At 37.6% G+C, this 17,229-nt stretch overlaps 1 protein-coding gene across 1 annotated transcript in view; it reads right to left on the bottom strand.

The window, feature by feature from the left end:
- Nucleotides 1-16,388, bottom strand: part of RHEB (Ras homolog, mTORC1 binding) — a 57,716-nt gene extending 41,328 nt beyond the window's left edge. The window contains exon 1 of the mRNA XM_074267447.1: nt 15,544-16,388. Within this exon, the coding sequence (XP_074123548.1) occupies nt 15,544-15,595 (52 nt within the window). The 5' untranslated portion in view covers nt 15,596-16,388. The remainder of the gene's footprint in view (nt 1-15,543) is intronic.
- Nucleotides 16,389-17,229: the final 841 nt, after the last annotated feature.

Genomic DNA, 17,229 nt, shown 5'->3' with positions numbered 1-17,229 from the left:
AGGGATGTAGGACCATATTACAACAATTTGTCTATTAAGAGTTCCGAGGCCTTTCATTTGGGAGGGATGATAGCCAGAATGTAAATCTTTGTCAACATTTTATATACCTTTTTTAGTTACACTTCACTCAGTTCTTGACTTGCTTTGAAACAGGGGTGGGAAACATCCAGCCCAAGAGCCATAAGGTCCTCAAAAATCACCTGATGATCTGAAAGTGAGGCACAACTTCCCACTACTTGAGTTCTTTAAATTGATAATTTTGTATGGTCCCTGAATGATGTTATAAATATCAAAATGATCCGAGGCAGAAAAAAGATTCCCCACCCCTACATACATGGCACATCTTTTGTTATTAAAATACCCCCTTCCCCCCCACCCACATAATCTCCTAAAACCAGATTTTCTCCATATATTTCAACCAAAACAACATGTCACAACTGAATGTAAGAGCAAATACAAGAATGCAAAACTGAAGAGATTTGAAAAACTATGTAAAACAGTGCCACTCATCACTAATTTGTTTTATTCTAGAGAAGCTATTTTTTTCATAAAAAATGTGTTAACACTGGTTCATTATTACTTTTAAATGAATTTTTAAAAAAATTTATCAGTTTTCATTTCTGATACAGTGTTATGTGTACATATACATATAAATGCATGCATACATCTTCTATGTAAATAAAGCTCTTTGAAGTCCTCAATAATTTTTATGAATGTTGTGGAGAAGCTTGAGACCAAAAACTGTGAGAAGAGCTACCCTAGGCCAACCTGTCCCTTTTGTTAAACTATAACTTTTATGAATAAAGTGCTATGTACGAAGCCTATCAAAACATTAACTCAATTTTCACATTAGAAAAAAATCTATTAAATAAAAGAAGCTATGAAATAGTATCTTTTCTATTTAATGACAACTTTCCTATAAGGAGTATAAGAAGAAATTCTTCTCTATTATTACTATAAACATTTATCATCAATTTATTACATTAAGGTTTATAATGCTTTTTTACATCTAGTCTGGGAGTTAGCTAGTGCAAGTTCTTCATTTTTAAGTAGCATTCATGGTCCAAGAGCACATCAAATCACAAGAAATATGAATTTCTATCAGTTAAGAATTTCTCTATTAGTCCAATCTACAAAGTCTCTTAAGTGGGAACATCTTCCCTTGTTACAGAATTGAAACTTTTCTTAAGAAGTTTTAGTTGCATCTGGGACATTAAATCATTTAGTATCTGAATATCTGAATCAATTAATCATTAAGTATTGCCTCACTCAAACTGAGACCTGTAGTTTAAAAATTGAAACCTTAGTTTATTTATTTTTTTGTTTAGAAACATTTATTCTTAATATTAGACACATTCCAAACTGTTAACATTATGTTAGACATGTTATAACAGACATGAAACCTTAGTTTAAAAAGGCTGAGGTCTCCCATTGCAATCAGGGCCATCTCCAAGTCATCTTGATCAATAACCCCTGGCCCCAGGTTGCTCTGAGGAAGGTGAGGCTGGTGACTTTGCCTAGTCCTCTTTCACTTTCTAAATAGAATTCACTTGTCTTAAAGAACAAAAGACAAATAAAGACCTAAAGTTCCTTCAAAAGTGGAACTTGACCCAAGTATTCTTATCTACTTTAACATTACAAATTCCATTTTACAGATTTGTCAGACTAGACATTTTCTCTCTGAATGCCATTAACACAGATGATACAGAAGTACCCAGTATCTCTACATTCAGTTCAGCTTTTTCATCCACTAAACAACACTCAAAGAAAGGAATCACTGCCAAAAATATATCACAAATATAATCACAAAGACTGAACTCAATTACTTAATTTAAGTGATACAGCAGTTTCTAAAACTAATGGAAAGTATCAAATATATATTTTATATTAGACCAAATGAATGAAATTTGTTAAATGACAAAGTAATCAAAGAATTTATACAACCGAGAAGACATTCAATTGTTAAAATAATGTAATATAATTATACCTCAAAATATATATATATATGTTAAGGCTAATTAACAAAGGAATCATTTTGAAATAATAAAAGGAAATCACAACTAAAGCAATGATTTATGGGAGCTAATTTAGTTACTATTTTAAAAAATGTTCTCAGAAATTTCCTTCCTCCTTTGAGTCCTGCCAAAACAGAATTTTTATGATTTCAATTACCTAAAGAGCATGTCTTTACTAGTTATAAATTCTATAATATTTAGGAGGCAATGAAAACATTCAGTAAAGATATTGCTGATGATACTGAGTATTATGTTGAAAGAATTTAATGATGGGAAAGGTACTACTAAGAAAGGCTGCTGGGAGAACATTCAGAATCTGACTTAAAAGGGATGATAACTGAAAACAAACCTTTGCGTATAGGTTTGGTTTTTTTTTTGTTTTTTTGTTATCACCCTCAGAAGATACTAGTAGGACTTTTAAGAGGATTCTCCAATGTGAGACTTTCATAGGATTTACAGATAGAAAGCAGGAATACTGGGCCCAGATTTTGCTTTAAAGAAGCCAAAGTTTTTAAATTCTTTGTCTCACAGGTAGTAAACAAAAAGACTAGGATTTGAATGAAATCCTCCAACTCCAAATAACCAAGTACTAACACTCAATAATTGATGAATATGAAAATGTAAGTGGTTATCGTGGCACTTTCTCTTTTTTCCTATTGTTTCAACACCTAGGAGAGACCTTTGCCTTTAGGTCTCATTCTCACTGATACAAGTAAAGACAAGAGGGAAGCATATGATGGCTGTGAGGAGGCTTAACACACACAGGAATAAGAATGTACTCAAGAGTAACAATGACTCAAAAGATGAAAGGCCAGTAGGGGTAATTGTACAGAATTGGGGAAAGATAAAACCAGGGTTCATTTGGCAATAGCTAATTAGGTCAAAATTCTTCTTTATTTTAAATAAATAACAATGAGCTATGTAAACAGATGAAAGATGAGGTAATTCACTGTACTCAATGTCCATAAAGCCCTTAACTAAAACAATCTACTTGGAACTTTAAGGAAAACAGTTATGTGTCATTTCCTTAATCTTCCTACACCCGAGGCAGGTAGGTAATATAGCAGACCTTGATTGAACCTGGAATCTAGAAGACCCAAGTTCAAACCAGTCTCACTTTTGTGGCTCTGGGCAAATTACCTAACTTGTACAATATAAAATTATCTTAGACGCACCTCAATTTTTCATTTCTAAAATAAAAAGCATTTCTAAGGTGAATTCTAGCTCTATAATCCTCTATTTTTATGAACTAAAGGGACACGTGAAAACAAAAGCTATTTTTTTCCTAAAAGAATGTGAAGAATCTGTCCACAGGACAAAAGAAAAATTATTAAAAGCTGATAAACATTTAAAGAATTCCAATTATCAGAGATGAAGAAAAACCTGAGGCACCATAATGAAGTGGACAGAGTATATCACATTCCTCCAGGGAAGGAAATGAGTTTACACTGAAGTATGAAGAGTTTTAAGTTAGACTAGAGATCAAAGAAGAATTTTATTGTCAATCATGTTAAACAGAGCCTTTAAAATAAGAGTGTCATCTAAGATGACAAAGATGAATGCTTGCCAAGAATATGGACAAGATAATCTCTAGATTTTTACCAGCTCCATTATTCTAAAAATTAAATATTTTAGTTACACTAAAGAAGGAAATTTGCTGGCTTGGAAGAGTAAAGAGGGAGAAAAGAAGCAGGAGGTCCTCAAATTATGCCATTCAAATCAACCAATATTTTCATTAAATACCTACTCTGTGGTATGTTATATCAGGCTCTGGGGATCCCTGACCAATCAGCTTGACTATATCCTTACCATGAGAAAAAGTTTATAAATCTAAGCTCCATTGGGCTTTATTACTTATGAAATAAGATCACCAGCCCCTTCCAGGTACTGCAATTGAATTCTCCAATGGGTTATCTCTTTCATCTAGAACTGTGGTCCTCAAACTTTTTAAATAGGGGGCCAGTTCACTGTCCCTCAGACTGTTGGAGGGCCAGATTATAGTAAAAACAAAAGCTCACACTTTGTTTCCGCCCCTCACCCCATTTGCCATAACCCAGCAGGCTGCATCTGGCCAGCGGGCAGGAGTTTGAGAACTCCTGATCTAGAATATGAGCTCTTTGAGAGCTGAGGCTCTTATTTTTTATTATATATACTCTCAGTGTCTTGTATCTAAGCATTTAGATATTTTCTATTACAAGATACTAAATGAATTTTAGTCATTACTATTAAGAAACACAAAGTTTAACAGTTCAAAATCCATTGACATTTCCAAGGATCTCCAATTTTATCAGTATTAGGCCCATACCAATTAATAGACCAAAATCACTCCATGTCTTTTCACTAAATGACCTAGTTATAAAAGGAGAATATCTCAAGTGCACACTAGCATCCCCAAAAGGAAAGGCTATGATTGAAAATTAGAAACATGACAATGGGACCACTAAGAATGAATAAAAAAGCATGTATTAAGTGCTTACTACATACAAAGTACTGTGTAAAGGGAGAAAGAGAGGAGATAACAGTGAAAAGTGAGCCAGTCCCAGTCTCTAAAAAGGAACTCCCTCTCTAATTGGGGGGAAAGGAGAGAGAGAGAATGAGAGGAGAAGGAAAGAAGAGGGTATAAAAGAGGTTAATACCTAAGAGAATTCACCCTCAGGGTAGATGGAAAAGCCAGTCAGTCAGTGATAAAGCTGCAGCAATGGGACAGATGATATTTGTTGAATGGACCCAGTAGCAGGATAATTAGTGGTTCTCCACCTTAACAGAAGGATTTAGAGAACTGCAAGCACTTCCTCTTCAGCCATCTCAAGATTAGGGCAGCCATGGACAAAAGAAATACATAGAAGGATGATCTAAAATTTGAGTTTATAACTAGGGTCCACAGACTGATCAATAAGTAGATTTCAGGGGCTCATGAACTTGGATAGGGAAAAAAATTATTTATTTTCACTGACTAAACTTTGCATATTTTTCAATTGTGAAATTCCTAATAAAATATTCTAAGAAGGCATTCATGTGTTTCAAAAAATTGATGAATGGGTCCCAAGACAGATTAAAAAAATTAAGAACTCTTTGTTTTAAAGCTAATAATCTAGTAGCTGAATCTGAAATAACAAATGATAAATAACAAATGACTATAGGACTTTAAATAAGAACTAACCAACCTACTAGTACTTATTAAGCACCTACTACAAAAGCTACACACGGTGCTAACCAATGAAAATACAAAAAGAAAAGATTGTCCGTACTCTCAAGAAGATCACAATCCCCATTAGGGGAAGACAAATATGCAAACAACTATGACTAAACTACATATACAAGATAAACTGGAAATAACCAACAGAGAAAAGGCACTAGAATCAAGGAGTATCAAGAAAGGTCTCCTCTAAAAAGTGGGGCTGTAGCTGAGATTTGAAATTAGTCAGGAGGCAAAGAGAAAGGTGAGAATTCTAGTCATAGACAATTAGCCAGTGAATATTCCCAGTTGAGAGTAAGAAATAGCATGGAGGCGTTAATGAATTAAAAGTAAGTGGGGGAAGAAAAAGAGTTGTAAGAAGATTGGAAAGATAGTAAGGGACCAGGTCCTAAAGTCCTGAAGTCCTGTACTAGAGTGGTGCCAATGTGAGAGAGAAGGGGAAGTATATATGAGAAATATTATGAAGATAAATTAATAGACTTTGCAAGCAGGTTGGATATGGAAAGGCTGGGGGGGATTTCAAGATTTCAAGCCTGGGTGACTGGGATTGGCAGGAAAGCTGGAAAAAAGGTTTGTAGGAAAAAGTAATGAGTTCGTTTTGGGTATATTAAGTTTAGGATGCCCATGGCACTTCCAGTTCAATGTCTAATAAGATGTTTGAGTTTGAATCTGAAATCTAGAGAAGTTAGGGCTGAATAAACATATCGAAGAGTCATCTATATAGAAACTGAAACAATGAAAACTGATGAGAAGTAGTACTGAGGAAGAAAAGGGCCCAGGACTGAGCCCCAGTTTAGACACATACTCGCAATCTAATCTTGGGTAAATTTTTTGACTGCCCGGAGCCTCATTTTCCTCATCTGTACAGAAATGTAAGTCGGTGTTAAATTTTGTGCAAAGAACATAGGACTTGAGAGTCAGAAAACCTGTGTCAGTTTTGGTTCTAAAGAAGAATCACACTAAAAAGCAATATACAAATATGCTACAATTCTTTCCTTATATTAATAATCATGACAGTGGCAGTCATGCTACTTATCTGTTGGCAATTGTATCTCTTCAATATCTCTTCCATCCATTCCTGCAAGGCCACCACTCCATTTTATGCCTTCCTCAACTTTGACCTAGGATATAGTCACAACATCTTAATTGGTTTCCCATATCCAATATCCCCTTTGTGGAAACCTCCTTTTCAGTTTTTCTATAAATATCAAGAAACAAGTATTTTTCCAATTAAAAAAGCCTTTCTAGACGCTTCCTAAGGGAAGGTAGGTTAGGTCAAGAGCAAAAGGAAAATGGATTAAGATAAGAAATCTTAATTAGGGAGGAAAAGCATTCCTAGCTGGTTAAGGACTTTGCCTCTGACTATGACTTACCCAAGTAAATCACCAAAATTGACTCTAAGTATTCAGAATGCAAAAAGACAAAGTTAGCTGAATATATGAAGCTGAAGAAATCACCATCAAGTCAAAAAGTCATGAAAGGAAAGGGAAGACCACCTTTGAGGCATTCATGATTGGAGTTATAACCTGGATGTTGAAGATCCAGCAAAGGAGACTTGAGAAGAGGTGGTCAAATAAAGAACTACTAGAAAAGGCAAGAAGAAACCATAGAATATGAAAACCTAAGGAAAAAGAAGTAGGGAAGTACTACTACCTATCCATTCAGAGTCCCCCACCTCAATCTTTTTTTATTGTTGTTCAGAATACCCCAGGGAAAAGATGCTTTCAATTCCTGAAAGGGATAGCCAAGCAAATAATTTAATAATTCCAGTGGAAGATTAAATGACTGTTAGTGATTACTTGTCTTTAATGTTCACTCAAAACTTAATTTCAATGTGATTTTTCTTCATAATGTTTATAATTATTACTGAAAATTATCTTGAGAAAGATGGCCAAGGAAATAGGAGTGAGGAAAAATATGAAGGAGACAATGGTGGATTAGACATTTTTCTACATTAGAAATACTTAAATTTAGAAAATTTAAAGTTTCTAGTTGATTTTTGCATATGCTGTAGAGAAAAACATTGATATTTGACACTTAATACTTCCTCCAGTGACATTCCCACTGCCTCTATGTATGTGAATGCATGTGCGCGTGCGTGCATACACACACACACACACACACACACACTCCTTTCCCTCTACCCTCCTCTCCATTTGACCAAAGTTAAAGCTGCTGAGAATCCCCATCTGGATTTCCACCCAGATGCTAAAGATTCTCATGTGCTATACCTACAATTAAGTCCATTAGCTGCTCAACAGAAGCAATTGTCTACTGTCTTCACTTTTTCTCTTTATATCCTCAGCAAAGTCTTCTTTTTTGACTTATTGCCCAATAGGACCTTCATGCCCTCCATGTACCAGTCAACCTGTTGTTCCCTTTACCCTAACACTATTATGTTTTTTATATACACACACACACACACACACACACACACACACACACACACACACACACACACACTTATTATGTATGTATGTGTGTATATATATAAAAATAAAATTCTCTCATCCACACCTTAAGAAAGGCCCCATACTTGCCTGGAATGTGCTGTCCTCACTTGGAATCTTTGGCTCCATGCAAAACTCAGCTCAACTCAACCCTTTCAGAAAGCCTTTCCCCATTCCCCAGATCACCTACCAATTACCACATATTTACTTTTATATAGAGAGGCCATATTTATGTGTAAATATCTTTATTTCCTCCTTCTTCTTGTTCTATATAAGTTCTGGGAGAACAGAGACTGTCTTATTTTTGTATTTCAGTCAATAAACATTTGTTTTTTATCTCTGGTACAGGTGCTTAATAATTGCTTGTAATGAAGTTAAGTACTTTTTGGCAATCGAATTATTTTGTGAGCTAAGTTGTTAGTAGTTTTACAACTCACAAGGTTCTGACATGACTCATATAAAAATTATATGTTAAAGTGCTTTGCAAAAAAGCAACATCCAAATGGTAGAATTTAAGTTTCTTGAAAACAGGAACTATTCTCTTTTATATTCCATGTAACCAGGATAGTGAGACAGTTTATCAAGTAGGCAATGAATTAAATAAGTTTTTATTGACTGAAATAGTATCTTTCTCACAAACCTAGAAAATTCTTCTTTTTGCACTTACCCTAAAAACAATCATTTTCTTAGAGACAGTGCTTTATTAAAGCCTGTTGAGATTTTAAAATTAGATCATCAGCATCCCTTGAGCAACATATTCTGCCACTGTCCTCCCTCCAATAAAGCTATTCCAGATAATAATCTGGGTTATTTATAAAAAATTCCATTCAATAAAACTTTATTAAAGGTGCACCAAACATTTTTTGACTTAAAAAGAACCATGACATCAGGGAGGTGATGCCATGACATGCAAATAAGTTAGATTTAAGTGAGAGGTGGGCTGTGCAAAGTCGCCAGCCTTATTTTCTTCTCCAGAGCCATCTGGATCCAGTGGCAAGATAAAGATCAGGATAAATGGAGAGCACAGAACATTATACACTTTCAAATGTGCATTCTGTGCACAGAACATAAGTATAGGATCTGAATTATTCAAGTATTGACCTTAGTATATTTCTGAGTTTAAGACCCTAACCACTTTTTGAATATATTTTGAAGACATGTAAGTCCACCTACAAATCATGGCAGCTAGGTGGCCAGAATAGAGACCATGGGCTTAGAGTCTCATCTTCACGAGTTTAAATCCAGACTTTAAATAAGACCTGGGCAAGTCACTTAACCTGTTTTAGTTCTTCTTCTGTAAAAATAAGTTGGAGAAGGAAATGGCAAACCATTCCAGTACCTCTGCCTAGAAAACCTGAAATGGGGTTATGAAGAGTCAAACATGAAAGAACAACAAAAAAATTAAGTTCTAGAAAATTATTCTGATTTCATGGTAAAACATAGAAGCACACTTTTATTCATTCATATTCCTTTATTAATTTACAAAGTAGTAACTTAAAACTCAGTGGTTAATTTTTTGGGGAGAGGAAAAGGGGGAGGGGGGAGCAGTAGACTGTTTCTAATGACCAAGGAGAGTTGGATGGTTTTTGAAGGGAAGAAATCACAAATTAAATCTGAACCAGATGTGCCCATTTTTCAGGTATGGATCAATGTACTTGACTCTCATATAAATTTTGAAGTCAGAAAGAACCTCAGGGGTCAGTCAGATACCCTAATTTTACAGGTTTTGAAGAAAGTGAGGCTCACAGAGATAGAGATAATGACCCAAGGTCACACAATAAATGGCAGGACTAGGACTGATACTTAGTTTCAGAATTCTGCTTTCTTTCCATGGTAAAGCATAAACTCTTTACTTACTCTTTTTTTCCACCTGACTTTCACACTCTCCCAAAATTGGGAGAGGAAAATTATATTGAATATTATTTTACTGAAAAATGTTATTAGTCTGAGATTTATTATTTTCATACACCCAAGAACACTAATTCACAAAAAGTTACACTTTAGTCAGAAGTCAAAGTAAAGTTAGCTAAAATTTAGACAAAACAATTCTTCCCCTTTCTTTGGCTATTATTTCTTTTTGCTCTTCAGAATGAACACAAAGTTACTATTTGAGAGAGAAATGACTTGTGATTATTTAAAAGGCATTTATTTAGAAGGTTTGTTTTTTGTTTTTCAAATTTAAGCACTTCAGACTAAGAGGCTGCTGAAGTTCTAGTATAGTGCTATAAGTATAAGGTTCTTTCAAAGGGTTGGGGATATCCTGGAAGTGAGGGAAGATAATTAGAAGCCCAGAAGGGAGGAAGGAAACAATAAGAGCAAAGGAAACTTGGCTAGATACCAACAAGAAAATACACATAAGCAGATAACAGCACACTTTTTTTGTTTTGTTTTGTTTTGTTTACCATAAAATGGTCAGCTGGAACAGATTTCTGGTTGTATGAACTGCTGTATTAAGGTAAATATACTCAGCAGCATTATACCAGCATCTTCTCAGTTCCCCATTATGAAACTAAATTAATGACCAAATAAATAAATAAATAAATAAATTTTTAAAAAATAATAATAAATCAGATGAGTATTATCAAGAGTCAAAATCCAACCAACCAATCAATATAAAGAATATTTTGCTGGCAAAATTAAAATCAACTTTTCAACTTAAAAAATACTACAAATGTTTCTAGCCCTTCAGAACACTACTATCTATTTCCACCAGCATTTCTATTTGTCTAATTAGCTTCTTGAACAAATCTAAGATCTAGTACTAAATGTAACAGATCTTTTGTTAATAAGGAAGAAAGTCTACATAAGCAGTTTTCTTTATGACAAAAGAAAAATGGAAATTCCAAGAGTTGTCTACTAAACGACAGTATCAAGAAACCATCAGAGAAAAACGATGAAATAATTATCACAGCACAGATTTTAGAAAAATATTGATGATTAACAAACTATAATCTTAACACATGGGCATTGTTTGTGCAGGGAAGCCTTTCCTGCTACACATAAAGAGGATAAAGATCAGCCCACTTTGAAGTTATACACAGAACATCCAAATCTCATCCTGCAATTTAAAAATATGTAATCCAAAGGTTTGGAACAATATTAAAAAATGAGGCACTTTGAAGAGATTCTAAAAACACCTTTCAAGTTATTGGATCTTTTCTATCATAAGAAATGGGTACTTTAGATTACAGTACTCTGTAATAAATACAAAAGAGTGCATTATGTAAAATATTGGTCCTATTAAAATACCCAAAAGTCAGTATCATTTCCAATAGGTTTCCCTACAACCTGATTCATTTTGGCTTTCTTTGCAAGCTAATCATTTTTGTAATATGGGGTAAAGCGGGTTAATTTTTCATTAGATTCTAAGATCCTTGAAAACAAGGATGATCATCTGCCTCTCCTTAATATCCTTGGAACTTAAGCAGTGTTGCTGAACTGAATTAAGCAAAAAAAAAAAAAAAAAAAAAAAAAAAAAAAAAAAAAAAGATTTTGCTACATTTCATTCCCTATCTTTCACAGTTCTGGGAACATTTTCTCTAATAAGTCCTGTTACAAGTTAAATTGGACCAAAGGATTCCAATAAATTAGGTAAAGCTTTTACAGAAGTTATATAAAAATAGGAATAAACTTTTATCTGTTTTACTTATTTTTCTTTAATAGAAGGAAGAGTTCCTATAAAAAGACAAAGTTGGGAAGTCACTACCACATGAATTAAGCTTTGTTTAGCTCATTCTCTATATTCTAGAAGAATGTGAACTACTTGACTAATGGAATAGTTGGAAGGTTGGTAAATCTAGCATCTACCAATTAAGCACAGGCTGAAAGCCACAATTTTAGGTGACCTCAAAAACTAACTTTACGTGTCAATGAACAAGCATTTATTAAGTCCTGCCAATGACTATGGATGCAATGACAAAAGTGAAATAGTTCCTGCTCTCAAGAAACTTATAGTCTATTTATGGAAACAATATGTACATTTAATTATATATACAACCTATATAACATAGAGGAAAGTGGAAGAAAGGCATTATTTAGCAACTGGGCATAGAAGTCAGAAAAAGTGACATTGGTGTGTAAAAAGGTCTGAGAGGGAATTTTAAGATGTGGGAAATGAGAAATGAAGTATATTGCAAGTACAAGAGACAATTTAAGTGGAGATGGGCTGTAAGGGTAAACTGGGTCAGGTCAAGACCAGCAAGAAGACTTATTTGAAGTAATGTATAACAAGGCTAGAAAGATTGGTTAAGACTAAGTTGTGAAAGGCTTTTAATACTTCACAAAATAGTTCAATACTAGAGGCAATAAAAAACTGCTGTATTTATTGAATAGGGAGGATATTTGATCAGATTCATGCTTTAGAAAAAAATCACCTTGGCACCTATGTGGAGGATGGATTGGGGGAAGAGAGAGATATTTATCTCAACAGACAAGTCAAAGAAATGACCAGAGCCTGAATTATGATGGTAACCACATGGGGTATTAGAATGAAATCTTAAGCTTATATCAGTAGGAACAGCAAGCACTAGTAGGCCCAAAGTTCCTCAGCTAACGGCCTGAACATAAATATTGTTAGTATGGATAAAAGGTCAAATTTAAGAAGTACTGGAGAGATAGAAATATACTCAAAAGTATGAGGATGAGATGTGGCCAATGATCCTGCAAAGCAGACTGAGGAGGGGGGTCTTAAGAAATAAAAGAAGCATAAACCCCCCCCAGAGAACTAAACCCTAGGAGAGGGTGGCCAACAGAATCCAATGCCATAGTTAAATAAAAAAGGAGGACTAAAAAAAGACATTAAATACAGTAATTAAGAAATAACTTAACTTTGGAAAAAAGGCAATGATAAATTTATCTACAATGCATTATAATTAGTAACAATCAATCTGTTAAGAGACAATATTTATAATTTAGAAAGTCATTACTTTTTACTAAACTATAAGATAAACTTGCTCAGTTAAACTTGACCTCTAAAAAGACTTCATATTCCTAAAGCAATAATCCCTAATCAATTTATATTATTGCTAGTATAAATTAGCAAATAAGTCAATGAATCCCTAAAAGTCCACAACCATTAACTATTTTTAGTATGCTTGCCACATGAAAATTACAATTATTGTGATTACATTTTTTTTGTTACTAGTGGTCAATAGTTAAATGGGATAACAGTGCATATCTGATGTGAACATACTGGGATTAGTCAGAACTTGAATAGAACAGTGAATCCAATTTCAGTCATCAAATTTGAAAAAGGATTTCCAAGCAACTGGAGATTGTCCTAAAATACATGACAAAAGTGAAAAGGAACAGAAAACAGCTCTTACAATTCCTATTGTATTCTTTATAGTGGCTTATACTGTAAAAACTGGCTTTCAAATATTTTTGAATAGAGCAAAAAAAAAAAAAAAGTGGATTTTTATGGGGATTGGCTTTACGTACTAAGTAAAAGGGGTATATATAAATTGAAATTGAAGCTATTACCCTATTTAATCATTAGCATGATAAAACTACGAAAAAGCCTCTCTCCAGAGGAGATATTTGTAGAAGTTCCAATATTTTGAGCTCCCAAAAAGGGGAAAGTATCAATACATCATTCAGAAACTTTTGTTTTAGGGTAAAGAGCTGGCCAGGTCAGAAAAACTTGAGGTTTCTTCTAACTTTGTGATTCTCTGATGTCATCTTCAGATGTTTCCCAAGATAAGAGTATACATCTAATTACGGATCATTACTGTTAAATGGAACACAGGGTTAGGCAGAAACTACTTCACAACCAGCAGTAATACAACTTGCAGAATCTAGTGTTAGTGCTAAAATGGAAGAGGAGAGAAGGGAAATTGAAAACCAAAGAGCTCAAAAAAGGATGTTTTAGATATCTGTTTCAGTCCTCATAGAATTCAGGATGTTCTGTTTGTATAAAGTTGTCTGAATATTATTTCTCTCATTGAACTAAGTTCCTTGAGAATAGATACTTTTACCTTTCTTTGTATTCTCAGGAGTTAGCACAGTACCTTGCACAAGATAGGAGAAAAAAATGTTTATTCACGGCACTATAGTTAAGAGCGCTAAAGGATTTTTTTTTAGGAATTAAGTAAGGCTGCAACTTAAGTCTCTTTTCTAGGACTAGGCAATGCATCACCTTCAAAGCCATAAGTAGGGGGGCAGCTAGGTGGCGCAGTGGATAGAGCACCAGCCTTGAATTCAGGAGGACCCGAGTTCAAATCTGGTCTCAGACACTTAACACTTTCTAGCTGTGTGACCCTGGGCAAGTCACTTAACCCCAGCCTCAAAAAAAAAAAAAAAAAAAAAAAAAAAAAGCCATAAGTAGGAATAAAAGAAAACCTGGAGACTCATAGAATAATTTGGGCAACCACTTTCACTGACAGATGAGAAGATATATTATACTTAGTATATCTTAGTCAATGAATCCAAAGAACAATGGAGAGAGTAATTATTATGAAGTTGTCACCTAGATAACTTCTTGCAAACAATCTGAATGAAAAGAAGTTAGTTTTTTTTCCTACAATGTTACTACTGTTGTAAAGAAGTCAAACTATACTTGAGTAAATAAGAGTTTTTAAATCAAAGAATACTTTTTATACCACTATACTAAAATTGTGACTTTAGAACTTCAGGTTCATGAAGTGTATAAGCCATGTTTGGTATCTGATCTTTAGCACAAATTATCTTCATTCATTGAAAAAGATGGCAACTTCCAGAACTAGATTCAAATGTATGTCAACTTCTCTTAAAAAAAAAAAAAAAAAAAAAAAAAAAAAAAACTTTTGAAATAATCACCTAACCTCATTAAGGAATGCCAAGGAAAAAACAATTTTTAAAGTCATTCAAGAAAAATTTATGGAGATATTTTACTGTCCTATTCTAGATATCAGAAATCCCCCTTTAAGCGTTTCTATATTACACAGGTTTTCTATCTGGTAACATCCAAATAGTTCTCAGGTTAGAATTTTTTTAAGGTCTAGCAAAGGTTTTGGGGAGCCTGAGAATATACTCCAAACCAGTTCAATGGGCCAGAGGCCATTTAATGTAACTCTCAGATCACTTAAATTGTTAAATTTGCAATGGACACGTCCTTTTTTTCAACATCTTATAAAGATCTTTGTTAAAATCCTGTGGGCTTCTCTAAAAAGTTATTAGCAGTCGCCAGGAATAAAAGGACTAGAGGAAGGGGTCTGTAGAACATACGTGTGATTTCTGGCTTTGGGGAAACACCAAAACTAAGCAGCGGCCGCAGGGGGATGGGTGGATAGGGAGTGGAAATCCTAGAGACCGTCGGACAGCTCGAGCCCGAGCGTCTTCGCCGACCCTCCCTAACCAACCACGCGCCTCCCTCCTCCATCCCTCCCCGCCCCCCGCAGCTTCCTCTTCCACACCCACTCCTTCCTCGGACACATCCTCTTCCTCCTCCCACCCCGCCTCCCGAGGCCGACCCGGGCCGGCCCCGCCACCTGTCTGTCCAGACGCGAGGAAAGGCGGAAGGAGCCCTGGGCTCCCCAGCTCCCCGGGCCCTGGGACGGGGAGGAAGTGTGGGGGACCCGAGCAACGCGGGTGGGTTCCACCTTTTCCCCCAAACCTGAAGCCGCCGCGGCCACTCTCCCCTCAAAATGGTGGTTGCCGGGGCCGCCTGGTTATGAAACACGCGCAGCAGCCCCCACCCGGGGATGGAGGCGGAGGCGGCCTCGGTTCCCACCCTCCCGCCCCGCACATGGACACACCGCGGCTGCAAACTTCCCGGGGGCCGCCAACGCCGCCTCCGGGGGCATCGGGGACAGGAGAAGGAGGGTGCCGAGAGGATCCACTTTTACCCCCCCACACACACACACACAGGACCGGGGGAGGGGGCTAGACCCGGGGATAGACTCACCCACGGACCGGTAGCCCAGGATAGCGATCTTCCGGGACTTGGACTGCGGCATCTTCTCACACTCCACAGCCCCGGCCCAAACCACATCAACCGCGGCGGCGGCGGCGGCTCCTGCTGGTGCTGGAGACGACGGCGGCAGCGGCAGCGGCGGCCGGGGAGAGCGACATACAGAGGAGAAGCGGCGGCAGTGGCGGCGGGCGGGCTGGCGCGGGCTCGGGCTGGGTCTCTCTCTCCCCCGCTCTGAGTTCCCCCCGCTTCACTCCCCCCCAACCGCCCGGAACCGACCGCGAGACACCGACCCCCCTCCCCCCACAACACACACACGTGACACCACCCTCTCCCTCCCGGTTAGGCCCCTCCCCTACGTGACCCGAGTGTCAGGCTTCCCCCACCACTATCACAAATACACACACACCCCAACTCTATCGTTCTTCCCCTGCCCGCTCCTTTTCCACCAAATGGAAGGTGGGCTGGGTTTAAAAGAGGAAGAAAAAAAAAGCTGCTTAAGATTTTCTCTAAAAAGTCACGACTAAAACTCGCTGCGTCATCAACCCCCCCCCTCCTCGCCGCCGCTTATTAATTACGCTTCTTCTTTCTGAGCGCTGATTGGACGTCCTTTCGCCCACTTGAGCAATGACGCGACGGAAACTCCTTCTCTCATTGGGCTAGATGAAGCCAAGCGGAAAGGAGGTGGAGTCGGAGGACTGGGCGGTGAGTTGGTCTCGACACCTCCGAGCTAAAAATAAATTCCTGGCATCAGCCGCGCGGTGGGGCGCCGGTGGCGTTAGTTGGCTTTGAAACGCGAGAGGGAAGGGCGGGGTAAAAAGAGCTCCTCTGGGATTGGCGGATGGAGAGCGGGGGGGTGGGGCAGAGAAGAGCGAGCGCGACGGTGGTTGGAGAGGAATGTTGGGCGGTTGGTTCGGCGCGCGCCAGGTGAGTCCATAAAAGGCTCCCGGCGCGCGGCTCTAGATCTGGACGCTTCCTATCATTGGGCGGTTGCTTCCTCTGCGTCTTGTAAAAATAGCTGGATTCCGTGGGGAAGCCGGAGACCCAGACTTGGCTGAAGGGGGGAGTGGGAGGTGATGCGTTGTTGCTATTTAATCATTTTACGAAAACCAATTACGACAAATGTGGATCTTGGCGTAGGCCACACGAGGCTCATTAGGACCCCTTCCTGGAAATAACTTCTTCCGTGGCCAGCCCGCTGAGGGGCGAAACTCAGCAGGTGCTGAGTCAATTTTTTACTATGAGCAGAACGTCCCCTCAAACCTTGTCTTCCAGGACTTCGTGGCCTTGGTGAGACAGGGGCCTGATTTCTGACCGCTTTAAATACACCAAAAGAAGTTAGGGCGGTACCCCAGATGGTTCAGTGGATAGAGTGCCGTGCTGGCCCTGAAGTCAGGAGGACCTGAGTTCAAATCCAGATTCAAACACTAGTCACTTAATCCCAATTGCCTCAGGGGGAAAAAAGTTTGGCTACTATCCAGTTAAAGATGCACTGCTGTAGTAGCCTACTTACCATTGTCCTTGGGCCTTTGATTCCCTTTGTCCCCCAATTAGCCCTGCACAGCTTTGCCAGATGAAGCTTCAGTTCTGCTCTTGGAAGCTGTGTGATCCTGGGCAAGTCACTTCGCCCTATTTGCCTCAGTTTCCTCATCTGTAAAATGAGCTAAAGAAGGAAAAGGC

This window comes from Sminthopsis crassicaudata, chromosome 5, assembly GCF_048593235.1.
Source record: "Sminthopsis crassicaudata isolate SCR6 chromosome 5, ASM4859323v1, whole genome shotgun sequence".
In the NCBI taxonomy this organism is placed as follows: Eukaryota; Metazoa; Chordata; class Mammalia; order Dasyuromorphia; family Dasyuridae; genus Sminthopsis; species Sminthopsis crassicaudata.
Note: the sequence above shows the minus strand (reverse complement) of the source record. Positions and strands in the feature narration are given on the sequence as shown.